Genomic DNA, 22902 nt, shown 5'->3' on the forward strand with positions numbered 1-22902 from the left:
TAAGAGAGGATTTGAATTCAGGTCTTTATGACTTCAAGTCCAATCCTCTATCCTAAATGAGAGGGATTTCAAATATTCAGAAGATGGACTTAAAACATTTGAAAAAATAATTAAAATTAGAAAATTAAGTAGTTACATTATAAGGATTTTGTTTTCCAGATAGACAAGCAAAGACCACTTGAGAGTTCCATACAAGTCATTTGGAAATAAACTTTAAAAAATCTTGTTTGGTTTGTATACAAGACATTTCTAGTGAATTAGTAATTAATGAATAACTCACTTATTCATGCATTAATGCTAGTGAATTATTTGCTGACTATGTAGAAAAAATTATCTACTGATCTGAATGTTATTTATGCATGATAATTAATTATCTAGTAGATCTATAAAGTTTTTCAAACTATCTAGAAAAACAGTAAAGGAATATTCTTATCATTTGAAAAAGCTTTACCTCTAGAAAAGCAATTGAATGTTTCAGTTCATATATTTTTATTATAGATTCATTCATTCATTCCACAAACACTGACAATCAACCTTGTTCAGGACTCTGTGACAAGCACTTACAGGAGACCAAAGCTAATTAAGAAGTAGGCCTGTCTTCAGGGAGCTTACAATTTGGCAAATAAAATAAAAAATCTACACAAATGGAATACAAATTTGATGACCTAAACTAAGGATGAGAATATAACAAAAAAAAAGTTACTAATGAAATTACAAAGAAGGAGAAATTATTTTTCCTAGAGAGATAACAGAAGATTTCATGAAGGTGAGAAGTGGTATTTAATGGATAAAAGAATGATTAGAAAACAGACTGGTAGAAATGAGGGGAAGGATGTTATAGATTATGTCAAGTGTCAAGTGTCTACAAAAAGTGATGAGTAATACGGGACTTCGAGATAAGGTTTAAAGTTAGATTGAAACAGAGATCACTGAGTGCCTTGAATGCTTGCTTAAGGATTTTATACCTCAGTAGAAATAAGGAATTGTTTATGGGGGTTTTTAGTAATAGGATAAGATGTGCTTTATAAAAATTAATCAGTGTGTAGTGTGCAGAAGGATTTGGAGGGGGAAGATAGTAATTGGGGAGGCCAGTTAGAAAGATATTGTAATAGTAGGAGCAAGAAGTGATATGGTTCTGAATATAGTAATAGCAATAGAAATTAATTGGAGGTTAACTATTAAGAGAGATTATATGTTTTCCATATTAAAACTGATTTTTGCTACTTTTTTATCTGTTAAGTTTTTGATGTTCTTAATTGATTTTAAATGGGATCATATTTTCTCACCATTCAGATAACCAAGTCATGTACAATTCAAAATAGTAATCAAGGAATTCTACTGAATAAACATGCTGTGATTTGGAAGAAAGAGTACTGGATTTATATTCAGAGGACCTAGATTAATTTAACTCTATTCCTTACTACTTGTAGTATCTGAGACCAGTCACTTTTCACCTTTGGGGTTCAAAATCTGCATTAAAAATAGTAACAGTAACAATAACAACAATAAACTTTGATATAACATACTGAAATTTGAAAAGAGAACTTCAGACTGTCCTCTAAAAGTCCTACCATCTCTAATTCTATGAGCATATGATACTTTTTTAATTCTACAAATAACTTAGAGAGTAACTATCAAGAATCTTGCAGGAGAACTCACGCATTTAAAGATATCTTTGTACTTTTACCCAAAATGAAGATACAGAATTTATTTCAAAGTAAGTTACTAGAAATTAAAGCTCAGTTATAAATGAAAACTGAACATTTCCCAAACTAAAACTGCCAGTAGGTAAATATGATTCAATCCACAAAAATGTATTCTATACAGCTTTTAATTAACAAATGTGTCACACAAAGTAAAGTGTTTTAGAATTAAGAAATTCACCTCTACATATTCAGTGACAGCCAGAGGTAGATTGATCAAACACACCCAGGGAATAAAAAGAGCATAGAAGAGACTTGAGAAGTAAGGTAAGAATACAAAACCAATAAGAAAACACATATTTCAATATTCCTTTAAATCTTACTATAGCAAAATTGTGAGCAATATGCTTTATAAGAATGAGAAACATATTATGAAAATGTTAATCAATTGTTCTAATCAGGAAGCCAGAAATAACAGAAAAAATTATCTGTATCTATATCTGGCAAGATATCACATTTTGCCACAAAATAAATGAAACTTGAAGCCAGCCAGCCTACCCATCATCCAGAAGCAGTTTTTAGCCAATATAGAATTTTTGCCAAGTTAGGAAACACCTAACAACATATCTAAACACATACCGTATACACTGAAACTCTAACATCAACAGAAACATATTCTTTGCACTGTGTAATGATCCAAAATGTAGTTAGACATCAGCAGTACAAAACAGTGCCTACTTTTCTGGATTATTAGAGAGTGGATCACCCTTGGAGCCAAGAACATCTGGGCTCAGTTCTTGCTTCTGACACATACAAAATGCATGATTCTAAATGAATTGCATCACCTCTCAATGCTTTACGTGACTCAAAAACTATAAATTGCAGAAAAGGAGACAACTTGCACTGAAAAAGAAGATTTCCTGGTTTCACTCTCTACCCATAATTCTTTATTCCTAAACTTAGTAGTTTTGAATGAAAGCTTTTCTAGTGTTGTTGAATTGTGAAAATTTATTAACCTTCACAAATCAAAGATGATGATGATGATGTTCACAATTCTTCATAATCCAATTTGGGGTTTTCTTTTTTTAATTAATTAACTTTTAATGCACATTGCTTTATGAATCATGTTGGGAGAGAAAAATCAGAACAAAAGAGAGTTTTATTCTCCTCCCCACCCCAGGGGAGAGGGGGAAAAAACAGAAAAAAAGAAGTGAACATAGCATGTATCGATTTACATTCAATCTCCATGGTTCTTTTTCTGGATGCAGATGGGATTTTCTATCCAAAGATTATTGGGATTGTCATGAATTACTGAATCACTGAGAATCAAGTCTCATAGCTGATCATCATACATTCTTGCTGTTATTGTGGACATTGTATACCTGGTTCTGGTTGTTTTGCTAAGCATCAGTACGTGTAAATCTTTTCAGGCCTTTCTAAAATCAGCTTGTTCATCATTTCTATAGAACAACAATACTTCATTACCTTCATATATCACAACTTATTCAGCCATTCTCCAATTCTGTGGGAACACAAAAAGAGACACTACTAACATTTTTGCACATGTGGATCTTTTTCCCTCTTTTACAATTTCTTTAGAATACAGAACCAGTAGTGATACTACTGGGTCAAAGTATAAGCACAGTTTATATGCCTTGAGGCATAGTTCCAAATTGCTCTCCAGAATGATTAGATCATTTCACAACTCTACTAACAATGCATTTGTGTTCCAGTTTTCCAAATTTATCATTATCTTTTCCTATCATTTTAGCCAATCTGAGAGGTGTGATGTGGTATCTCAGAGCTGTTTTAATTAGCATTTCTCTAATCAATAATGATTTAAAACATTTTACCATATGATTATAAATAGCTTTAATTTTGTCATCTGAATATTTTCTGTTAGACCATTTATCAATTAGGGGATGACTTGTATACTTGTAAATTTAACACAATTCTTAATATATTTTAGAAATAAGACTTTTATCAGAAACACTGGCTGAAAATAATATTTCCTCAGCTTTGTACTTCCCTTACAATATTTTATTTATTTATAAAGTGAGGAAACTGAGGCAGAGTTAAGTGATTTACCCAGAGTCATACAGCTAATATGTGATTGAAGCCAAATTTGAACTTGGGAAGATAATGTTCCTAATTCCAAGTCCAGTGCTACTATCCTTATAAATAGCTTTAGTAATGTTCATTAGAAAAACATTTCTGCTAATGTCTTTTCCAAATGCACAAAACATTTTTAGGAATGATAAGTATAAATCAAAAATTACACAAACTGGTATAATAGTGATGTCAACATTCTTCTCTCTTTGGACAGCTATTCTGGGTTGGAACTATAAAAGTATGACTATATTTCAGCTATCCTGTCAGTCTGGCAGACATGTATATGTGAATGCCCAACTACCCTAGTAAACATCTTACCTCTAAACTAACCATTTCATCTTCTACTATTTAAGTGGGCCTAATGACTTCCTCTCTAGATAAATAAATGCTACATATGATTTTATACACATATCCTACCAAACAGATGTGTATTTCTAACATAAGTTCCATAAAGCTGAATTAGATCTACTATCATGTGTCTATTTTCTTTTAACATGCATATTGGCTTCCAAGAAGATGAGTCAATTTCACCAGTTTTTTACAGTCATTAAAAAAAATCTCTTCAGAGAAGAATTTGCTTTATAAGCAAAATACCAATTACTTTTGTTAAATATCTCTTACCAATGTATGCAAAATTTCTAGCACTATAAGCAGAAACTTATCACAGATGGGAAGAGGCAGAGTAGAATAAACATTTCTTTTTGTTGAGGGTGGATATGATATGATAACCAAAATGATTTAAGAAGTGTTTAGTGTGCAACAAGTGAGTTTCAGTGACAATAAGAAATGGGGTTCAAACATCAGTGTGGTTTTGAGAAGGAAAGAATCTCTGTATTAAGGTCCTAGAGTTAAAGAGAAACCATATAGCTGAACTTTTAATCTAAAAATGGCCTCAACTTGAATAAGATGAGAATAAGATGTCTGTCTTCCTAGAATCCATATCTTAGATAAGAAGAAAAATTTCATTATTATTTTTAAAGCTATTAACCATGACCTACTTGTGTTAATTATGAGGAAAGGAATGCAAATAATTTTGAAGAAACAAAAAGCAAATTTGAAATGTATTCCTAAAATCTAGATGGGAAATTGAAGAATTCCATATGGACAGTGATTGTCATTGCATCTGCTAGTTCAAAAGAGATTTGAGAAGAAAAAGAAGTCTATTGAAAGGGAATAACTGTTAAGATATAAAAGAAAATTATTTGGTTTTTTTTTTTCTGCACCACTAATTATGATAATGGATGTCTGGCAAGAGACATCCTCAGAAGGATTAGGAAACTACTGTGAGTAAACAAGGAAATCCTTAATAATGTACATAATTTTTAAGGAAGAGTATATAAACCCTAAACATATATTATATTTTCTTATTTGTTAGTCACAACAAAACTGTGAAGTAGTTAGTGCATTATTACATCTATTTTATAGATAAGAAAACTATCTAATTAATTTTTCTAAAGTACAAATCTGACTTGGTCACATTTATTCAATAAACTTCACTAGCTCCCTATCATCTTTAGGATCAAATATAAAATCCTATGTAAGGTATATAAAGTCTTTTATAATCTGCCTCACCCCAACCTTTCTAGTTATCTTAAACTTTGTATTTCTGATCTATTCAGCAATCCAGTAACACTGGCTTCCTTGCTTTTCCAAAAACAAGACCTTTCATATCTCAGTTCCAGGTATTTTCACTGACTGCTCCCCCTACCCCTCATCCCCATGACTATAACAATCCTCCTTATCTCTGCTTCCTCTTCCTAGTTTTCCTGGTTTCCTTCAAGTTTCAGTTAACAATCCCAACCTCTACACTATTTTCCAATCCCTCCTTATTCTGGTGCCTTTTCTCTGTTATCTTGAGTTTATCCTGTAAGTATCTTTTTTTTTTTTTTTTGCACACAGTTGCTTTCACACTGCCTCCCCCAGGTGATGAGCTCTCGAGAGGAGACATTTGTGTTTGTTTTTCTTTGTATCTCCAATGGTTAGTACAATACCTGGTATGTAATAGATATCGAATAAATGTTTGGTGACTGACTGCCCCAAAGTTACATGCTAGCAAGTAGCACAGCTAAGGTTTGCATCCTTTTCTTGCAAATCCAAGTCTAATATTCTATGTCCCATGTCAGGCTGCTACAACATCAACGTTGATACATCCTCAACAAATTTCATTCAATAGCAGAAGACCAAAGCTGCAAAACTGGGGCTCAAATCCAAATCTTATTCTAAATTTATGTTTATAAGTATCTAAATTTTCACCTATACAGTGAGACTAAGAGTAAGTTTTTTTCTCTTCCATTGTTTTGTGCTGATTCAAGTTTTATGATTTTTGACAGCTCTCTGATTTTGAAGATAGAAAATTTTTGGTAACACCAGCTAAGCTCCTGAGTATTACTTTCTTCTCAACTCTAATAACAGAGCTGAGTAAAAGAAATGGAATATGTTGGAGCATCAGGAAACAAGAAGAAAGATGGATCTCTGTCTTTCTGTCGCTGTCTCTCTGTAAGGTCAAACTAAATTCTCTAGCTTTTTCAGAGGAAGTAACTAAGGTTCAAAAAGATCAAATGTTTCCCCCAAATAACACCAATATTAAAGACAGTCAGGGCTCAAACTTTGTGACTCCAGTCCTATGCTATTTTCACTAACCAATAAGAAATAAATATTTGTTTCATGTTTCAATGTACTATTTAAATGGTATCATTCTCTCATACTTCTGCCCTTAGAGAAGCTAACTCAGATTCAAAACACCTATTCAAAACCATAACTCACAAGTTCTCATTGATAACACATTGATTCAAAACAAAAGCACCTTTTAATCAAACAGCATAGAAATTATATATCAAGAAAATAGGTTCTCCCAATGTAAAAAAGGCTTATACTCTTTCACGTGTTGCTATGTTACTAGTTGAGAAAAGGTAACCACATAAGACCAGAAAACATGTATGAAAGGGCACACATCGTGAATGTTGATGGCCAGGGAGTGTGTTTTAGGGGCAAGTCATACTTCTGACTATAGAGTTGGCAGTATCCATTAGTGATGTAACCATACTATTAGGCATTACACTTCTACTAACCTCTGCCTCACTTCTATTAGTCTATGTTTCTGTGTCATTGTCTCCTAGATGATGGGTTTCAACTCTTTAAGATGCATCTCCAGTTTTCTGTTCTAATCTCCTGAGATAAAATGGCTAGAAAACCTCTCTAAGGACTTAACAAGAGCAGGCACATTTTTTAAGTAATAGCCATCATGATGAGTCACAACACTCAGCTGGGGAGCCAACAGAAGCCCAAACAATTTCTCAGACTAAGAATAAGTCTTTTCTCTTTCTGTCTTCCATTATGTTGTGCTGATTCAAGTTTCTGACAGCTATCTGACTTAGAAGGTAGAAAATTCCTGGTAACACCAGCTAAACTTCTGGCTATCACTTTGTTCCCAATCTCATTTCAAAGATCAATACATCTGCACCCCCCTCTCCACACACACACACACACACACACACACACACACACACACACACACACTGTGTAGGACACTGAGGTGTTGAGGATGGCGATGGTTACAAGATCTTCTTTGATTAGCATTAAAAAAATAAAACTAAGCACCAGAACAAAAGTCTACTTTCTTATGCATATAGACATATCTATTCATTGTGGCTAGCCTTAAACTTTGATGATCTTACAGGAGTACTTTTTGGGATTCAGTTTTGTTCTATTGAAAACGCCTAAGGAAAGCATTTATTCACTCCAGGATTGTAACCAAAAACAATTATCATATGTTTGATATCTTCATAATGGCAAAATTAATGATATATGATATATTTACATTTTAAACATTTATAGCATAGAGTTTGAGAGTTGGAAGGAAACTCCAAAATCTTGTAATCCATACCCAAAAGGAATCTTTACTATAACATCTGACAAGCAGTCACTAGGCTGCCTAATAAGGAAAACTACTACCTCTTGAAACTGTTGTATTTGTTAGGAAATTTTTCCTGATATAAATTGATATCTGTTTCTTTGTATTTTCAACACTCTGATTTTGGTTCTGCCCTCTGGGACCACACAAAGTATATCTAATCCTTCTATACAATGGCCTCTCAAATACTTAAAAACAATTATCACATCTTCTTCCCCTAACTTCTCTCTAGGGTAAACATTCCCAATTCTTCAATGAGTATATTTCTATATTTAAATTTGTACACAAGTCACTTTTTAATATTTTATCTACTTTCTGTAGGTTTCACTTTGTGGGTTTCACATCATTTGGACTCAGAGCTCTTTGCTTTTCTGATTGCCTTCCTGGTTAGACATTCTCCAGTTTATGAGAACTCAACACAAAATTCCAAATGTGATCTGAATAGGATAGACTCAATAGTTTAGGAAAGAGAATGTGTCTTAGTACCACAGTACTTGGATTCAAATTTTGCCTCTATCACTTCCTATCTACAGTCACAAGCAATAATCTTCTTTTCCTGGGTTTCCTCAATAGTAAAAATGAGTGGATTATACTAAATGACCTCAGAGATATTTTCCATCACCAAATCTATTATGCTATGACCTTCATATTCCTGAAAGCTTTGCCTTTCTAAAGCCCTTTTAGCTGCCTTATCACTGGTGACTCTATTGGGTTTACAATTCACTTAAGATCCTTTTTAACCAAGCTGCTTTCTATGATTCTCCTATTTTCTATTTGTGAAGCTATTTTTTAAGCAGATGTGTTTAAACCTATCTCTACTGAATCATCTTTTTACATCTACCCCAATGCTCTTGCCATGGTCTGAATTAAACATTCATTTAAAATAGTTAATAAATTATAATTACTTAATCAAAGTGAAAGCTAAGATTTTAGAGAAATTTAAGGCTTAGAAAGTGGGAGGGAGTTGTTTGTTTTGCTGAGGCAATTGGGGTTAAATGACTTGCCCAGGGTCACACAGCTAGGAACTGTTGAGTGTCTGAAGTCAGATTTGAACTCAGATCCTCCTGACTTCAGGGCTGGTGCTCTATCCACTACACCACCTAGCTGCCCCTTGGAAAGTGGTTTGCATATATTATCTATCTCATTTTATTCCTGCAATGACATTGGACACTGGACTGGGTGCTATTATTATTCCCGTTTTAGAGATGAGGAAACTGAGACAGGCAGAGGTTTAGTAACTTTTGCAACTAGAAAATGTCAAAGGCAGAATTCTAATTCAGATCTCCCTGATTCCAAGTCTGACACTACATATTATACAACCTAGCTACCTGTAGCAGTGGGAAGAATAACAGTTTATTTCTAAACCTTGTCCAGTGTCTCACTCAGGCAATGATTTGTCAGATTAAATCACATTTTAAATACTGGTGAACTAATACTTAATTTTAATGGCATCTCATCACTGTGTCCTATGATAAAAATCTAGTCATTCTATATCTCCTTTGGAATCATTAAATGCTAAAGTCTCATTTTCCTAAGAAGCTTAAGGCCATATTTGAAATGTGATTTAATCTGACAAATCATTGCCTGAGTGAGACACTGGACAAGGTTTAGAAATAAACTGTTATTCTTCTCCATCCTAAACTGGTTACTCTCAGGTCAGAGTTAAGAGTTAAGAGGAATGACAGGAAATAGGAAATGGGAAATTAACAACTCAAGATTTAGAATCAATTTTGTCATTACAAATTATAATACAGCTAGAGAAATTTAATTTTAAATTCCCCTAAAGTAGTGAACCTTGTATCAAGGCAAACCAATTCACATAAATGCATGAAAAACTCAACCTGGAATGTGTTGATGCTGAACTTTGAGGATAGGTTAATGCAATATAAAGGCAAAATCTGTGGTCCAGGTTAGAGGAGGAGAGGGTTAGACAAATCAAAGCTATACAGTTATAGTATAGGTAAGATAAGATATAAATAAATCATAGGTAAGGGAAAGAAGCCTTCCTTCTCTCTTCTCATGGGTTCTTCATACAGAATGTGATTTTGCAGGATGTCAGATAAAAATTGTGTCCAGAAATTAATTCATTCAACCCATCATCTGAAAGACAGAGTATTAGGTGTGATAGAGAGAAAATGATATCTTTGCCCTTGAGATGTTTACAATGTAGTAAGGGCAATAAAATGTGAACACAAATATCTACGGTACAAAAGAAAATGAGACATGGGAAGCCCAAAGCACTGCTGGAGTTGAGACAAAAGACCAAAGATAGTGATTTCAGTCATCAGCATAAAGAAAAGGGTTGTAGCCATGGAAATAAATGGGCTCTCTTAGAAAGTTAGAGCTGAAAGGGACCTTAGATATCATCTATTTTAACTTCCCATTTTTCTTGAAAACAGCTAGATGGCACATGGAAAGAATGCTGGACCTGGAGTAGGAAGGCTCATCTCCCTGAATTCAAATCTGGCCTCAGAAACTTAAGCTGCATGGACAAGTCACTTAACTCTGTTTGCCTCAGTTTCCTCATATATACAATGAGTTGAAGAAGGAAATAGCATACCACTCCAGTATTTTTGCCAAAAAAATTCCCAGCGAGGTCACAAAAAGACACAATTGAATAACCACAGCGGCAGTAGCAACAACAATAGCAAAGTACTTGAAAGTACTAAATCTACATCTGGCTATTTTGATTAATGTAATGTTACAAAGCATTCATAGATTCACAGATTGGATGGGAACATCAAGATCATCTGGTCCCACACCCTCATTTTATAATTAAGAAAACTCAAATTGACAGCATATCAAGCTCTTTGTAACTAGCTGGCAACCTCCTGACTCTTTTTTTGTACTTCCTATGGAACCTTTGCTTGCTGGGTCAGTGTGTACCTACACATTCAGCCTACTGAAAATCAATTCATTCCAGAAATCATATTAACATATCCTCTTTGAATAATGTCATTGTAATAGAGAGTAACAATCATTTATTGTCCAATTCTTCTGAAAAAGTTGTAAAATGAAATCTACAGAAAGTCTATTTGAACAAAAACTTCAAATGAATCATGCATGAATTTTAATTATATGAAAACCCTTGACATCTATTTCTCCACGATGGCCTTCATAAAGACACTTACATATTTTTCTGTGCTCATCGACTCCATTCCAATTTGCAAATCTGAAGGTGTTGTATTTGCACATTAACAATGTCTTGGAGGCAGAATGATATAGTCAAAAAAGTATTGGCTCCAGAGTGATTGATGGTTTTTTTTTTTAAAGTTATTTCCCACTCTTCATGATCCCATTTGAGGTTTTCTTGGCAAATATACTGGAATGGTTTGCCTTTTCCTTCTCCATTCTTTTTTACAAATGAGGAAAATGAAGCAAACACTGTTAAGTACCTTGCCCAGAATCTAATAAGTCTCAGAGGCCAGATTTGAAGTCAGGAAGAAAAGCCTTTTTGATTCCAGGTCTGGCACTCTTTCCATTGCAGTGCCCCCTAGCTGCCCAGTCCGAGGACCGAGTTCTAAACCTAATTGTTACTTAACTGCTTATATTACTTTGGGCACGCTACTTAACCTCTGTGTCCTTATTTATAGTATGAGAGAGTTGAACCAAATGACCTCTGAAATCACCTCTAGTTCTAGGTCTATGACACACTCATCCACCTTTAAGAATTGGTTATACTCATACCCAGCAGATAGACTTCCATAAAATAGGTAAAATTCTTTATTATTACCCCTCCATTTTACAAGAAATAAAGAAAAAAGATACAAATCATAAAGTACCATGTCTGACCTAAATGCACAGATGCAATAAATTATTTTTTAAATATGCCAAGTGAACTAGGATTCAAATATAAGACATGGACATTCTTTGAAAGAGGTCCCTTCCATCAACTAGTTATTATTTTTAAATGCATGTTGATGATATACTACTTAAGAGAAGAAACAAAGGGGGCAAGAGAGGTTGAGGGTGAAGGAAGAATAAAAGAAGTTACATGAAGGGTACCTGACTGGGGAATTAGAGAGAGCAAGCATGAAACAATTAGATCAATGTGAAGCTGCCTTTTACAGTACTCCAAGGACAATCTTTTGAGCACTAATATTAACAAGATTTGCAGACTATTATTATTATTCTCATTTCTGACATATTTAAGGCTTCCTGCATATCACAGACCCTTTAGTTGAGTTTCTATAATGAAAAATAGGCTTAAGTAAAACAGAATTGCTCATGGCCAATTCTGATATATAACAAAGAAGAAAAATTACAAAGAAATCTATCTAAGAGATTTTTCCTTACTATAAACTCATTCATCATATCTCTTATTCCTCCACATAAATGTTTCTTTTTCAATTATACATCACTGACATGAACACAGCTGGAGGGCAAGCTACTGTTACTAATAATTCAGCTTCTACAGGGGAAACAAAAGATGTGGTTTCTTTTAGGACACAAAAAATATTGTTTCAATTTTATCATCGCAGAAACAAATTCTCCAATATTTTAGATCTGCACTGATGGCAAAGACCAAGCCTCAAGAAGTTAAGATAGTATTCAAATAATTAACTTTATATTAAATATATTAAAACAGCTCCATTAATTTATGAATATCTTAATTGTAAATTAAATATCAACACATTTTAAAGTTATCTCTACACTCCAACCAATGAATCTTACAGACATTTTTGAATTCTAATGTTTTTCACCATTCAAACCAGTATTTGTTTTCTTGTTCAAAGCTCCCTGAAGTTGCATTTCTCTCTGACCTAGCTTGAATGTAATATTATTTCTAACACCACCATATTTAAAACACGAAAAGTTTTCTTTTTATCAAATTAATTTCCTTTCATAATTTTAGCCCTTTTTTGCCCTTTATTACCTAGATTACTCTTTTGTCCCCAAAGTATTCCATTAAAAACAGTGTGGGTGTAGTGAAAAGAAAAGTAAAGGAATCAACAGATTAGTTGCATGCCCTTCAAACTATTAAGCCTACTTTCTGGACTCCTGTTTCTTCAGTTGTAAAATGGTATCCTAAATATGTGGGGGACAGGGATGAGGTTTACTAGATGGCATCTAAGGTTGCTCACAATTCTAAAGTTCTGTGATCTGAGAAATTGGATTTGGAGATATGAACAAATTATTTTCTGATAAAAGCTGAAGTCTATATTTGTTCATTTTCCTTTAAACAAAATTTGGGCCTTTCAATTTTGCCAATTTAACAATACCATTTAAGATGTGTTTTTTAAAAATATAATTTGTTTGACTCAACATTGTGGTTGCCATAGTAATAATTAAGTAAGATTTTTTATATGAATAGAAATATGTTAATGTCGTGAGCATAATGATAAGCTTTCAGTTTTAAATAGTCCACATTAAAGAACTAAAAAAGAAAATATGTTATCTTGAGACATCAACTCCATTCAGTAAAACAAATTTAATTTACAGAATGGGAAATTAGGCATCTAAAGCATGATGATAGTTAAAACATGCCAGTCATCTAAAATCAGTAGTAAGCCATCTGGCTAACTTTATTTATTTCAATGTAGATTTTTATATATTTGTAACTCGTGAATAATGAAGCTAGTAGCAAAAAGACTGCAGCATCATAAATTTAATTCTGGAGAAAACCTCATTTGTGGTTTATGGTTTAAATATGTGTAAAAACTTTTCTACATACTTACCATACATTTCATATATGTGCTTTCTCAGTCCTATGAGAAAAGATTTCCCTAAGCCCTTTCCAACTTTGAAACAGTGAGTGCTGCCCCAGAAACTTCTTTGAGAAAAATATATTTAAAAAAAAGACCTTGAGACAGATAGATGGCACAGTGCGTAGAATACCATTCCTGTCAGGGATGTCAGGAGGACCTGAATTCAAATCTAGCCTCAGATACTTAACATTTTCTAGCTATGTGATCCTGAACAAGTCACTTAACCCCAATCGGATCACACACAAAAAGATCTTTTCTGGACAACCACTTTGTAGGGTAGAGGTAAAGAAATTTGTTAGTATTTACTTGTCTCCCTCCCCTTTTATCTTCTTTCAACATCTAATAGCTTGCACATTTCCTTTCCTTTGACATTTCCTTCCTTTTTACATGCCCTGTAGAGGGATGAGAAGGGTAGGAGAAAAGGTGCAGAGCAGTTACCTCTGTTTTTCAGTGCCTCTCCTAACCTGTGGGACATCTGAAGTTTTTTTCTTGGACCAAACATTCTGAAGTCCCAACCTGATGTTTGATGTGATAATAAAAATAATGTACTTCTATTCAAAGACACACTTCACCATCATAAAGAACTCAGTTGTGAGTATTGATAATGGGAGTATGACTATATAGGAATAAACACGCTATCGTATTTGATCATATATATAGATATAGATATAGATATACATTTCACCTGTACCTTCACTCTATTATTCTATTTGTTTTTTCAAAAACCCTAGGAGATAGGATGTTACTATTCTCACTTTACAGATTAAAACAAGTAAAACAAAGCAAAAGGTCAGAGAGAATAGATGATTTGACCACACAGCTATAAATTTGAGCACAGTATTATAAATTAACTCCCTCTCCTCCTCTCTTTCCTTCATTCTTTCTTGCAAAAAACATTCCTTAAAGTTCTCTAATGAGAACTTGCAAAAAAAAATTTGTCAAGGGATTTTGACTATTTTAGCAAACAGATGAAGAAAGGTAGAGAATCAGAGCTGAACCAACATTCACTATTAGAAACATTATTAGATGACCAAGTTTGGGCCTAAAGACATATATAGAAAAGTATAAAGAAAGGCATATACTATATGTACTATATGTACCATCCTCCCCCCCTTCATTACAGAGCTGGAGGACTCTGAGTTTATACTACTGAATATAGTGTCAGATGTGGTCTGTGTGTTGGTTGTCTTTGCTGAACTATCTTCCTCCTTTTAAAAATCTTTGTTGTTACAAATTTTGGTTTTATGGAACAAAATAATGTAAAACTTTAAAATGACAGAATGGAAGAGCCATAGATTAAGAGGTTGTTCTGTAATCATTTGGGGCCTTATACTAGTAAGGGTATATTTTTGGAGCTCTTGAAAACCAAAAGTCCATATTTTCCTACAACTATTTTACTATGAGCATAGTAAATTGCAACAATGCTAAACAAATTATGCTTAAAATATATTGTTTGTGGTCCTTGTCAGTATCATTTTTTAAACCTCCAAACTCACCTAAATTGGAAATATAATTAAAAGTCAGCAATTTACAACCCCAATCTACACTTCAGTCAACCTTTTAGTATTCCTATCCTTTAGGGGAATAATATTGTTTGATAATTTCAGTTTCTACTGATTGAACACTCCAGTTTCACACTTAATTGCTTCCATCACATATTGAAAGATATTGTTAAAAATTTACACAATAATTTTGCTGTATATTTGAATGGAATAGCAAGTTGTAGCAGATCAGATTTGAAGTTTCATTTACAATCATCTTTCTTATTGAACTGTTATAGAAATGCTTGTTTTGTTCCATAAACTAAACATAAAACTTAAAAAAGAAAGATTTTGTTGCTATAATATAATAGCTTCAGCATTTCACATTATATTGTCAACTTTGCTTTATTGTCATAAGTAGAAGGATCTCTGCAATTTCAATGGTTCTTGAGCTTGAGTCAAAATAATGAAATTTAGGACCTAGAATTAGCCATCTGAGACTCTCCATTTAACAGGTGAATATACTGAGACCTAGAGAAATTAAATAATTTGCTGATGCGACATAACTAGTTCATAATGTCAGAACCAGGACTGGAATGAATCCCTTGACTCAAAGATCAGTGCTCTTCCTTCACCCCACATTCTTTTTTATAGAATTTTACTTTTCTTAAAATTTCCATTCTTATACATCTTTCACCAAATACTTGGAGAAAAATCTTTAAACCTCAACAGCACTTCACCATCTTTGCAATCTTAGTTGTTTTGATTGATAATGAGACTCTGACTGGATAGGAACAAACAGGGGTCTCAAAAGCTTTTCAAAACTAGGAGTGTTATTTAAAAGTAAGAATTAACAGAAATTTATCTCTGGTCCTTATACCTCAATATTTTTATGGAGTTTTTAATGAAGAATGTATTATGGAATCTTAGTTACACAACTGTCATTTCACCTGCTCTAAACATCTCAAAGGCACCTCATTATCATAATGTTCTTACATAAAGAAAAGCAACTTTTTTACAATATGAATTTCCATAAACAAGACACTCAATTTTCTCTTTCATTATCTTTAATAACGGAGAAATGATGAACCTCATTTCCTCCTGGTTATTTTATTTCCTCTTCTCTCCTGCTTTCTATATGTGGCTTTACTCAGAATGAATGTAGAGAGAAGTGGAAAAAGGGAGTAGAGGGTAACCAAGGAAGTTGTCAGCTAGGACATTTTTGCTTATCTGAATTCAGATTTTTGCTTGCGCTTTCCCTTTATGTTTCTCTAGACTATCGGTCATGACACTTGCTTTGCTCGGATTTATCACTCTTCTGTGTTCGCAAGAAGCTAGAGCTCTCAGAGCTTCCTCCTCCCCTCAGCCCGACCTCCTCTGGCCACATACTTTGTTAGAAACTCACATTCCTCCCTTGCACCAGTCCAGGAGAAGAATTGAGCACAACTGGAGCACTGAACTGTCCCCGAGAAACTCACAAGAGAAGCCAGGACTGGGCAGAGGAGCAGCGTGGAAGGCTGAGCAGGTGGGAGGAAGCTGGGAGGGCAAACACAATATTAAAAAAAAAAAAAAAAAATCTTCCTTTTTTCGAAAACCTTTTCCCCTACGGACCAAGCAGTCTCTTAAAACAACCAAAAAATTTTCTTGTGACAGTGAAAATGATCCAGAACAAAACAAAGTCGGAACTGCCATTGACTAGAAAGACTCACACTCTATTAGCCAGGGATAGGGGAGTGCATAGCAAAATGAAATAAAATAAAAATGCACCCTCAGGCGTTGCCAGTTTTAGCCTGTCAAATTAGCTGCTGGGAAGAAAAGTGTCCAGACCGTGCTAGAGCAAGACCCGGCGGTGGTAAATTGCAACCACAGCTGAGCAGAGACTGGAATGCAACATGTAAACTGCATTCACACAGCCTGGCCGGGGGGTGGCTGAGGGCGGGGTAGGGAGGGAGCGTAGGCAGTGAAGCTGAAATGCGGAGAACGCGCAAACTAGACAGCGGAGAGTGAGTTAGAAACACACACACACACACACACACACACACACACACACACACTTACTCTAGACCCAAACAATATGAAGGCGGAATCCACCCTCCTTCCTTTGCACAACCTGGCCAAGAACACACTGCCTGCGTTCTAGTTTGTGGGTGGGGAAGGGTTTGCTGTTCTCTACTCCCTCCCGCCTACCCGGCACAGTCAACCCAAACCACCGCCACCCTTCTCATCCTCAGTGAGGACAACTGCAAAGGAGGAAGTCCCACGGTTGGTTGCTATGGCATAATGATGCTCTTTGGCTTTCACACCTGGCGAGCTTTAGGGGGAGGGAGTTAGAAGAAGGGGGAAGTCATCCCTGTTGCACCCCATTCCCTGTTCTCTTCCTTACCCTTTCTAACTTTCTCAACCCAGCGTCCCCTTCTCCCTTTCCTTACCCAAATACTGCTGCAGGTCGAGCAGGAAGCGAGGGGGTCCCCCGTTGAGCTGATAGAAGAGGGATCCCAAGCAGAAGACGAAAAGGGTGGCCATGCAGAAACCGTAATCCCGGAGGGAGAAGCGCAGGAAAGGCAGCAAGGAGCCGGGGCGTTTCCAGCTGCCCGGCCCCGGAGGGGCTCCTCCCAGGGGGGCCACATGGGTCCAGGGGTCGGTGCTGCTGTGGTGCTGCTGTTGCTGCTGCTTCTTCTTCATCGCCTGCTCCGCCGCCTCAAACAGCCTGCCCCTGCCAGAAAAGGGTCACCCATCCGCCTGCGAAGAGGAGAGCTTCAGCCGGGAGGCTGCACATGGGGAAAGACAGGACAAGGCGCGCGGTGAGGGAAGCTCGGAAAGAGAGAGGTCAGGGAAGCTAGGGCACCGCTGAAGTTTGCTGGTGCTCTTCAGGAGACTTTCCTCTCCATCCTGCCGCTGCCGCCGCCGCCGCCTTGCCTGCCAAGAGTGTCCCTGCACACTCAGCCTCCGGGGCGCTGCTGCCTTCCTTCCAAGGCTCCTCCGCTCCGTCCTGGGCTCCGAGTTCCAGACCAGCTTCTCTGGCCCCGCGACTGAGCTCCCCCGCCCGCTCGCTTCTAGCCCCAGCCCCCAGGGCTCGCCTCTAGCGCCAGCGCCAGCGTGTGCCCCCCTGCTTTGTGTCGAGTTCAGCGTGTTTTGTCCCCGTTCAGGCTCCTCTAAAGAACAGCAGGGAAGAACAGGAGGCGGACACCATCTCCCTCGCTCCACCTCCTTGACAGGGGTTTTCCTTCTCCTCCTCCTCCTCCTCCTCCTCCTCCTCCTCCTTCTCCTCCTCTTTCACCTCCCCTCCTCTCCCTTCTCGCCCTCTCTCCTTCTCTCAGCTTGTGTCTCAGGGTTTCGTTTCGGTGTCACATTACTACCTCGGCGCAGGGGAGTGGGGTAGTCATTTTTTGCAAGTAGGAAGAAACTTTCTTGGGTTTGGGTTTTGTTGTTTTTAGGTTACCCCCCACACCCCCTTCCTTTCCCCTTCTCTTCACTCTGATCTTGGTTACTGCGCCACCAGCGACCTCTTGGGGGCTCTGCTGACTTCCCTCTCATAAACCTTGTTGGGGAGTAAGGGCCGCAACTTCAAAGAGAAAAAAAAAAAAAAAAAAAAAGGATGTTTTTCAAACCCAAGAAGTTTATTCTCTTGCCTAACGCCTGCGATTTGCCTAAAAGGTTGAAGAAAGGAGACGAGAAGCAAGGAGACTTTGTTTCTGAGGTGGAGAGAAAAGGATTCTTGACTAGTTAAACAGCATCCTGTGGGGGAGAAAGGGATCATGAGGTCTTCCTGGAAATTCATGAAGGAAGAGATGAAGAAGGAAAAGAATGGAATTAGAGGAGATAATATCCTTTTCTTGTTTTCCTTGTACCCTTTCTATCTCCTTTCCCTTTCTCAGTCTAGTATACCTGATCCACTGTGCTGGGACGAGCGGAGAAGGGAAGTACCTTGTTCAAGTATGCGGAAGCAAAGGGAAAAGAAACTCCTGCATTCCCAGCCCTCAAACCATGCACCCCTATTTCTCTATCCATCTGCTCTTTTTCTCCCTAGGAGAAGTGAAAGACAATGGTAAGTGAAACCAAGGGAGCTGCTGCACCAGAAAGTCTACTCAAGATAGTGTTCTGTTTCGAGTAAGAGTCATTTTCCTTCAAGGAGGAGAAATGAGTGATGATAGAAAGAAATCCTGCGAACTTACTCTCCAAATTAGGGAATTTTTCAGAAATAGACCATTTTCTAATCATCACCATTCAAGTGTGTTCTTTTGATTCATAATTTGGAAAATGAGACAAGCTACACGGTCATAAATAGGTATTTCTTTAGCACACATAATGTACAAATAGTTTCTGTTTTTATCCTCCCTCCAATCAGTTTTCCAATCTACTTTGTAATTGCAGTAGAGATATTGTTAATGGTTTCATATATGCCCTGGGGAAGCAGCATGTTTGGTAGAAATAACAATCGACTTAGGAATCAGGAGAAGAACCCAGGAAAGGACACTCTGGCTCAGAAAGTTACAGTTATGATTTGTGGGACCATAAGGATCAACATACTCTATTCAGGAAAATGATAGTTAGACCACCTTTTGCATGTAATCATTACTGAAAAGATGTTCCGACCCAGTCGTGCCCACATTCTTCATTGTTCTTTAGGTCACCTGAAACTGATTCTTTAAATATTGTGGTGTTCCAATTCATAACTATATAGCATCACTGGACATTTATATCAGAAAGATGGATTGTGCTAAGGAGACTTGGGATCAGTAAAAGCATTGTGTGATTTCTCAAATTCATTTCAAACTGTTCTCTTCCTCCTAACTGATGTTCCAACTTGATAATCTAGCCATTCAAGTATATCTTTAGTGTAGGATCTGCTGAAGCTTCACTCTTCACTTCCTTAGAGCCTGAGTCCTGATATGGTTTGTTACCTTCAACAACAGAGGAGGACACTTACCTCCTCTTTTAAAAATTTCTTTCTTACCCAGAAGGCACCTTTCACCATAAATCACTTCCTTAGGGTATTTAGTCTTTTTTTTTTTTTTAATCATACTGTTTGACAATCTTATAGTAGACAGGAGACTAGAGGGTAATTTGTGTCTATATCCTGGATTCATGTTCATTGTCTTGCTGTCATCTTCATAAGCAATTAAGGCATTCAAGCCATCTAACCTTTCTAAGATGGGGAATGTCTATTCAAATGTCTCCTTTTTTCATCTCAGTAAACTTTCAACTTCTGCTGAAGTCTCCTTTTCATTCATTCATTTATTTTCTTCCAATTCAATATGAATTATTGAGCCAATTTCTTTTGAATAATCCTGGACAATAATATTAATAGAATCAATTTTATAGCATTTTATTGTTTTCAAATGATTGAATACAGATACATATATACATAATCTCATTTAATTCTCACAACTATTTTTTAAGGCAGGTGTTGTCATCAATCTCATTTTACTCACTTTGCTCATGTGAGCAAGTGAAGCTCAGAGAAATTAAATGTTTTGCCCAGAATCCTGCAGCTTGTTTTAGAGGCAGGGTTTAAATCCAGGTTCTTCTGACTTAAAGGCCAACACTCTTTTCGAGGGAGACCCAGCAATTTTCTGGTGTTTGATTCAGTCAGCAGAGTATCATTCATGAATAGGAACATCTTCTGGATTTCAAAATAGAGGTTCTTAACCTATTTTTTTAGTGTCATGACCCTGAGAAAGCCCATAGCTCCCTTATCAATATTTTTAAATAATTGAAGGAAATGTCAAATTTTAATTAGAAGTTAGTAAAATAAAGTTGAAATTTTTCCCATCCAAGTTTATTGACTTCTAGCAATTAGAGCTGTTCAAAAACACATGAAAAATTAGTGAGTTTCCGCTTACTGGAAACCTATAACAATCATGATTGGATGGCCATTAAATGGGATATATTTGGATGATATTCATAGTTTCGGTATGGGTCATATGAGATTATCTCTGAGATCTTTTATCTGAAATTCTCTGAGCCTATGAAAGAATTCATCTGAGAAAATGAAGGTGGTTTAAGCCATGATTTTAAAATGGAAGTAGAATCCTACAGCAGTCATAGAATTTCACAGAGAAGATCAGTATAAAGTGCCATACTGAGATTTGTAAAAGGGTGTCTAGTTCAGGTATGGATTCAGTAGAATTGTGAGAGATCTATAAAAAACCAAGTCAGAAAGATTCCATTGAGGCAGAAGTACCTTGTTGGAAAGTTTGCCTAATATTATTTCTCTGTCCTTTATAGTCATTTTTGTGTGTTTTAATCCATCATTTTTTCCCTCTATATGAAGGACCCATGATTTTACATTATCCCAATCTATTCAGGAGATTTTATATCATCCCAAACCATGATTTTTTCCTTCCCTTATGAGACAAAGACACAGAGAAACAAACCAATACTAAATCTGGATTAGTGAAGAAAGAAAAAGGAGGTAGGAAGGGTGTGATAACCGTGTATTTTAAAATCAGCCAGAGTCAGGAATTCAGGTTAAGAGAAAATCTTCAATCTTTATTCTCAGTAGAGGTGAAAAAGGATCGGAGGTGAAGGGGGATCAGAGGTGAAGGGGGTTCATGATCGATCGCAATGTATGCAGCTGAGTCAGGAAATCAACCAGATCAGAAGCCAGCCAGCAGTCTCTCTCCGCTTCTCTCCGCCCCTCTAACTCCACTCACCAAAATCGTCATTTCCTATATAATACATCAGGACTTGCACAAAGAGTGGGTGGGGGCCATTCTTTCTCCAAGCATATATATTAATAGAGTATGGTCCAATTACGATTTAACCTCCCATGCTTGGGATCTCAGTGCATCAACTTGAGCTTCAGCCCATTACAGAAGGGGATAAGAAAGAAATTACATTTGCATGCCCCAACATTTCCCCCCATTTCCATCAAAAAGATTCAAAATCCAGAGCCTATTTTCTATGGCAAGCTTTGACTTAATATTAATGATGTTGGGGCCACCCTGATTATTCTCTAGGATGTGATAGTGCTTTGCCTCTCATTGTAGTACAGCTTTCTGCTACCCTTCAAAAGTGCTTTGCAAAGTCTGACAATTTTTTTGGTCAACAAATATGTGACATGCCCATCAGAGACTAATAGCATCATTAGTTGATAGGAGAAGGAAGGAGCAGAAGGAAAACTGTTACATCAGTTTCAACACATGTCATAGGTCATAATATGAAATAATAACATTTAGAATGATAAAAGCACTAGCTTAACATTTTTAACTGACATAGGCTTTAGGGAAGAGGATATTTTTCCTTCTAATCTCAACTAATGTGACATCTTCTATGCATCACAAATTATAAAATATATGGAAAATATTAGGACACTATTTCAAAGTAACCAGTTAGAAAGTCAATAACATCATGATAAGTGGGTTAAAGAAATAGGCTACTCAATGCAATGTTCAGTTATAAACATTTTCTTTTCTCAAATGTTATTTCAATACAGGATTTTCAAGAGCTGTGATAGGGATAAGACTACTTTCATGGCTAAAAAATTTAGTAAAGACAAAACTGGAATAAAAATCTTCAGACTTATAGCCAGGTCTAGTCACTTATTAGTTGTGTGACCTCATCTTCAGTTTCTTCTATTATAAAATGGGGATACTGAAACTTATAGAACTTATTTTACACAGCTGTTGTAATCATTCTTTAGGAAAACATGTGGAAGTGCTTTGTGAACTAGAAAATGTCAAATGTTATTTTCATCATAACCAGCAGTAGGTAGAGAGCATCAAGGTCTATTCTTCCTCCAACTTATATCAATTAAGCCTTTCCTATTGTTTTCCCCCAAATAAACAACTTTCTTCATGACTCTATATTTAGTAAAAATTATGATCAACTAGATAAATATCAAAGTTTTTTTAGATCCAGAAATTATTTTAAAGGTCATCGAGTCCAATCTCCTCATTTAAATAAAATAACTTCCCCATAGTCATATACATAGTAGCTGCGCCAAGATTCAAATTCAGGTCACTTGACTGCAAATTCATTGTACCAATTGGCTAATTATGCTATCTATACTTCTGAATAGTACTTGACTTTCTTAGTTGCTTTCT

The 22902-nt window shown here is 36.1% G+C and overlaps 1 protein-coding gene across 1 annotated transcript in view; it reads right to left on the minus strand.

Annotated features, from left to right (window-relative positions):
* UST (uronyl 2-sulfotransferase) overlaps positions 1 to 18031 on the minus strand; it is a 374901-nt gene extending 356870 nt beyond the window's left edge. Inside the window, exon 1 of the mRNA XM_003769536.4 lies at positions 17284 to 18031. Coding sequence (XP_003769584.1) covers positions 17284 to 17536 — 253 coding nt within the window. The 5' untranslated portion in view covers positions 17537 to 18031. The remainder of the gene's footprint in view (positions 1 to 17283) is intronic.
* Positions 18032 to 22902: the final 4871 nt, after the last annotated feature.

The sequence above is a fragment of the Sarcophilus harrisii genome, chromosome 4 (genome assembly GCF_902635505.1).
Source record: "Sarcophilus harrisii chromosome 4, mSarHar1.11, whole genome shotgun sequence".
NCBI lineage: Eukaryota > Metazoa > Chordata > Mammalia > Dasyuromorphia > Dasyuridae > Sarcophilus > Sarcophilus harrisii.